Source organism: Hylobates moloch, unplaced genomic scaffold (genome assembly GCF_009828535.3).
Source record: "Hylobates moloch isolate HMO894 unplaced genomic scaffold, HMol_V3 SCAFFOLD_6, whole genome shotgun sequence".
Taxonomy (NCBI): domain Eukaryota; kingdom Metazoa; phylum Chordata; class Mammalia; order Primates; family Hylobatidae; genus Hylobates; species Hylobates moloch.
The window spans coordinates 104,196,310-104,202,309 of NW_026652281.1; the positions used below are offsets into that span (position 1 = coordinate 104,196,310).

General features: G+C 46.5%; 1 protein-coding gene across 6 annotated transcripts in view; it reads left to right on the top strand.

The window, feature by feature from the left end:
• Positions 1–6,000, top strand: part of CDH3 (cadherin 3) — a 163,934-nt gene that overhangs the window by 38,154 nt on the left and 119,780 nt on the right. For 3 of the 6 annotated variants that reach the window (XM_058441137.1, XM_058441136.1, XM_032157731.2), the window contains one exon: positions 2,325–2,490. In XM_058441137.1, coding sequence (XP_058297120.1) covers positions 2,451–2,490 — 40 coding nt within the window. In that variant the 5' untranslated portion in view covers positions 2,325–2,450. Of the gene's footprint in view, positions 1–2,324; positions 2,491–6,000 lie in introns of those variants that run through there. The other 3 variants (XM_032157732.2, XM_032157730.1, XM_058441138.1) reach the window with 2 other exon arrangements.

Below are 6,000 nucleotides of genomic sequence, written 5' to 3' on the forward strand. Positions count from 1 at the left end.
GGGTAATTTATAAAGGAAAGAGATTTAATTGACTTACAGTTCAGCATGGCTGGGGACACCTCAGGAAATTTACAATCATGGCCAAAGGCGAAGGGGAAGCAAAGCACCTTCTTCATAAGGCGGCAGGAAGGAAAAGTGCTGAGTGAATGGGGGAAGAGCCTCTTATAAAACCATCACATCTCTTAAGAATTCACTCACTATCACGAGAACAGCATGGGGGAAACTGCCCCCATGATTCAATTACCTCCACCTAGTCTCTCCCTTGATATGTGGGGATTATGGGAATTAGGGGATTACAATTCAAGATGAGATTTGAGTGGGGACACAAAGCTTAACCATATCATATAGAGGAGAAAATTATGAAGCAAATGGTCAACAACTGGCAAATGTGGGTAGAGTTTCTGGAGTTTCTTGTACTATTCTTGTGATTTTGGTTTCCATTTAAAATTATATCAAAATTACAAATTACCAAAAAAGGGAGGAAAGGAAGACAGATACACAAATTTTCACTCTGGGCCGGGCACGGAGGCTCATACCTGTAATCCCAACACTTTGGGAGGTCGAGGCAGGTGGATCACTTGAGGTCAGGAGTTCGAGACCAGCCTGGCCAACATGGTGAAACCCCCTCTCTACTAAAAATACAAAATTAGCCGGGCATGGTGGTGGGCACTTGTAATCCCAGCTACTTGGGAGGCTGAGGCAGGAGAATCGCTTGAACCCAGGAGGCAGAGGTTGCAGTGAACCAAGACCATGCCATTGCACTCCAGTCTGGGCAACAAGAGTGAAACTCCATCTCAAAAATAAATAAATAAATAATGAAACAAATTTTCACTCTTCTAGAATTAGTACCAAAAACTAAAATTGGAAAAAGGCAGTACAAATTTTCCAAATAACATTTTTTTTTTTTTGAGACCAAGTTTTGCTCTTGTTGCCCAAGCTGGAGTGCAATGGTGTGATCTCGGCTCACCGCAACATCTGCCTCCCGGTTTCAAGCGATTCTCCTGCCTCAGTCCCCTGAGTAGCTGGGATTACAGGCATGCGCCACCACACCTGGCTAATTTTGTGTTTTTAGTAGAGACGGGGTTTCTCCATGTTGGTCAGGCTGGTCTCGAACTCCTGACCTCAGGTGATCCGCTTGCCTTGGCCTCCTAAAGTGCTGGGATTACAGGCATGAACCACTGCTCCTGGCCAAATAACCTTTTAAAAAGTAATAAAATAGTGGTACCCTTTCCTGAAAGAGAAAAATGTATGGAGGGACATATACCCCTTGGTGACATGTGAGGCCTGGCACTAGGTAGCTTGGATTTGAATGTGGACATGCCATTTACTAGACGTGTCACACTGGACAAGTTACTTACATCTTCTGTGCCCCATTTCCTCACCTCCCCTGTGCAATGGGGATAGCAATGTCTACTCATGGGGTCTTTACAGGAGACATTAAAGTGTGAAAGATTTGTGACAATGTTGACACACCCTAGGAGCATGTAAATATCAGCCATGATCATATCTGCTTGGTGGGATTATGGGTGAAACAGTCTATGCATTTTCCAAATACCATGGAGTGAGCACACAGTACTTCTATAATCAGAGCAACAACAAAATGTCATCGACATTATTTTAGGGGAGGGGGAGACTCCTTTCCAGTGGCTCAGTTTTTCCGTCTTGGGCCTCCGTGTCTCTTCCCTCTCTCCGTCCCTTCCCCCTCCACCTCTTACTTTCCCCTCTCCTCCTCCACCCCAGACCCCTCCCCTCTGCCCACCAGATTGCATTCCTCACTTCTTTTCCCAAAGAACTGTAATTAAGCTCTTACTCTGTAATTGCCAATTCATGGTTCTCCATCTGAAATCACTCTCCTGCCTGGCCTGTTTTCCTTCTTCTCCACCTGGGGAAGCAGAGGCGGGAATCAGCAGAGCCCAGGATGCACCTCGTATGTAAGAATGCTATGATCTCTATTTGCTGTATATTCGCTCTGTGTGAGCCAGGCAGTGTGCTCAGCCCCTTCTACACTCTACTTCCTCTGATCACAACAACCCTGGGTGGAAACTGAAGCTCGAGAGATAGAGTAACTCACCCACAGGCCTCACAGGTAGTTGGTGGAGCTGGGATTGAATCCAGTTGGATCTGGCCTCAAAGCTGGGAGATGATACTCCTGTTTCTGCAACTGACAAGTCTATTCTAAACTCCCCAAGCCCAGGCACCCATGCTCTGGTAGTAGTTTGATATCAAAACTGGTCACCCTTACCCCTCACTGTATCTTCATCCTTTGTAATAAGACTTTGCAGCCTCTCCTGTCTAAATGGTGGCATCTGTTTCTCCAACCCTAGAATCCGGGCTGGCCTTGCTTTGGCCAACATAATGCAGCAAAAATGATGGTGTCCACACTTGGGCCTTGCACACATCTGCTCTTCTCTTGGGAGACTGCCTCTGCTGTGAAAACAAGCCCAGGCTAGATGGCGAGAGCATCGTGGCCCAGTCACCCCTGTTGCCCAGGTAACAAGCAGCCAATAGCCAGACATATGAGTGAGGCCACCCCAGACCTGCCAGCCAACCTGGGACCTGGCAGCTGACTGTTGATTCATGTGTGAGCCCCGTGGAGGTGGGCCAGGCCTGCTGAAATCAGTAGAACAGCCCAGCTGACCCACAGACTCTTGAGCAATCGTTTTAAGCCACTGGGTTTTGGGGGCGGTTTATTATAGAGTAATAGCTAACAAATCCAGCCCCTTATAGAGACTAGGTAAAAGGCTGTTGGGAAGATCTCTGGTGGGAAGGAAAGAACCAACTTAGCAAACATCTATTTAATGCTTACCATGCACTCAGCATTTTAATTTAATCCTCACAACCTTATGATGTAGGGACTTCTATTGTCCCCATCCTACAGATGAGGACACCGAGGTAGAGTGATAATTTGCTTAGGATCTCACAGCTAGTTAGTAAATGGCAGCTGCTTAACAAGTTAAGATGTGGGAAGCAGAGTCCAGAAAGATGCCTTGTGAACCTACTGGAGGCAAAATATAGGCATTCAGAAACTGAATGATAAGGCCAGGTGTGGTGGCTCATGCCTGTAATCCCAGCACTTTGGGAGGCTGAGGCAGGTGGATCACCTGAGGGCAGGAGTTCGAGACCAGCCTGGCTAACATGATGAAACCCTGTCTCTACTAAAAATACAAAAATTCAGCCGGGCGTGATGGTGGGCGCCTTTAGTCCCAGCTACTCAGGAGGCTGAGGCAGGAGAATGGCATGAACCTGGGAGGCAGAGGTTGCAGTGAGCCGAGATTGTGCCACTGCACTCCAGCCTGGGCAACAGAGCAAGACTCCATCTCAAAAAAAAAAAAAAAAAAAAGAAACCGAGTGATGGAGGCACCTCCCAACTGGACGGCCAGTCAGAGGGGAGGGTGGCACTTTGGGAATATGGGTTCTTTTTTTCTTTTTAAGAAATAGTCTTGCTATGTTGCCAGACCTATGTTGCCAGGCTGGTCTCGAACTCCTGGGCCCAAGCAATCCTCCTGCCTTGGCCTTCCAAAGTGCTGGGATTACAGGTGTGAGCCACTGCACCTGGCTGAGAATATGGGTTCTTTAAAGGGACGGAATTGTAACAATAATAATTCAATCTACGACTCTTGCAAATTTCATCTTATTTATATTTATTTAAATAATGTTAAATATTTATTAAATAAATAAATATTTAAATAAATATTTGTTAAATATGTATTAGGGGCCTACCATGCCTAGGCATTCTGCCAGACACTGGAGATACAGTGATCTACAGAGACAGAGTCTCTGTATTCGTGGAGTATTCAGTCTGGTGGGGGACATAAGTAGCAAACAGGAGGCTGGGTGCAGTGGCTCATGCATCTAATGCCAGCGCTTTGGGAGTCCATGGCAAGAGGATCATTTAAAGCCAGGAGTTTGAGACCAGCCTAGGCAACACAGTGATAGCCTGTCTCTACAAAAGATTAAGGCTGGGTACAGTGGTGCACGCCTGTAGTCCCAGCTACTCAGGGGGCTGAGGCTGGTAGATGGCTTGAGCCAGGAGTTTGAGATCGGCCTAGGCAAAATGGCAAAACTCCTCTCTACAAAAACATACAAAAATTAGCCACGTGTGGTGGTGCACACCTGTGGTCCCAGCTACTCAGCAGGCTGAGGTAGGAGGATCATTTGAACCCAGGAGGTTGAGGCTGCCATTAGCTGTGACCACGCCACTGCACTCTAGCCTGGGTGAAAGAGCAAGACTCTGTCTCAAAATAAAATAAAATAAAACAAAATAGGAAAACAAACAAAGAAGTAAGTGCAGATTGTGGTATTTGCTGGGAAGAAGATACAGAGTTGAGATCAAGAGTAATGGAGGGTGGGATGAGATTGAATGGGAAGGAGATTTTTTGAAATTGATACCTGAAGAGTGAAGAGCTGGCCAGGAGAACCAGAGCAGGAGAAATGTTTTCTCTAATGGGCCAGTTAGTAAATATTTTAGGCTTTGTGGGCCATGCGATCTTTGCCTCTTTAGCTTACTTTTGCTGTTACTTTTAGAAAGCATCTATAGATGATACATGAATGAATGAGTGAGGCTGTGTTCCAACAAAACTTTGTTTATGGATACAGTACTAAAATTTGAATTTTATATGATTTTCATGTATCTGAAATATTGGTCTTTTTTATTTTTATTTTTTCTAATTACTTAAAAATGTAAAAACTGGTTGGGCATGGTGGCTCACGACTGTAATTCCAAGACTCTGGGAGGCCAAAGTGGGAGGATTGCATGAGGCCGGCAGTTTGAGACCTGCCTGGGCAACACAGCAAGACCCCACCTAAAAAAAGTAATAGCCAGGTGTGGTGGCATGTGCCTGTAGTCCCTACTCAGGAGGCTCAGGCTGGAGAATCCCCTGAACCCCGGAGTTCAAGGTTATAGTGAGCCATGATCACTCCATTGTACTCCAGCCTGGGCAACAGAGCAAGACCCTATCTCAAAAAAAAAAAAAAAATGTAAAAACCACTTGTAAGTCACGGGCAGTATGAAAACAGACAGAAGGTAAGATTTGGTGCACGAGCTATAGTTTGCAAACTCCTGAGCTGCAGAATAAGAATGGACCAGGCAGAGAGAACAGCAAGCGCAGAGGCCCTGAGGGTGAAAGAATTGAGACCAACCGAGGAACAAAATAGAGGGAATGAGCCAGGTGCGGTGGCTCACGCCTGTAATCCCAGCACATTGGGAGGCCGAGGCGGGAGGATCACGAGGTCAGGAGATCGAGACCATCCTAGCTAACACGGTGAAACCCCGTCTCTATTAAAAAAAAAAAATACAAAAAATTAGCTGGGCATGGTGGCAGGCGCCTGTAGTCCCAGCTACTCAGGAGGCTGAGGCAGGAGAATGGCGTGAACCTGGGAGGCAGAGCTTGCAGTGAGCCGAGATCACACCACTGCACTCCAGCCTGGGTGACAGAGCGAGACCCTGTCTCAAAAAAAAAAAAAAAAAATAGAGGGAATGGATTATTTCTATGAGAAATGGAAAGCCATTGAATAATTTTATGCTGGGGAGTGACAGGATCTGATTTTCAATTTTTAAGAGATTGTTCTAGCATCTGTGAGAAGGATAGGCTCTAAGGCAGCAGGTGCAGAGGGAAGTGAAGCAGAGACTATTGCAATAATTCAGATGAGAGATGACAGTGGCTTGGGCCAAGGTGGTCAGAAATAGCCAAATTCTGGCCAGGTGCTGCAGCTCATGCCTGTAATCCCAGCACTTTAGGAGGCCAAGGCAGGCGGATCACTTGAGGTCAGGAGTTTGAGACCAGCCTGGCCAACATGGTGAAAACCCATCTCTACAAAAAATACAAAAATTCGCTGGGTGTGGTGATGCCTGCCTGTAATCCCAGCTACTCAGGAGGCTGAGGCAGGAGAATCACTTGAACCCAGGAGGCGGAGTTTGCAGTGAGCCGAGATTGCACCACTGCACTCCAGAGCGACAGAGCGAGACTCCGTCTCGAAAAAAAAAGGAGGGCTGGGAGAAGT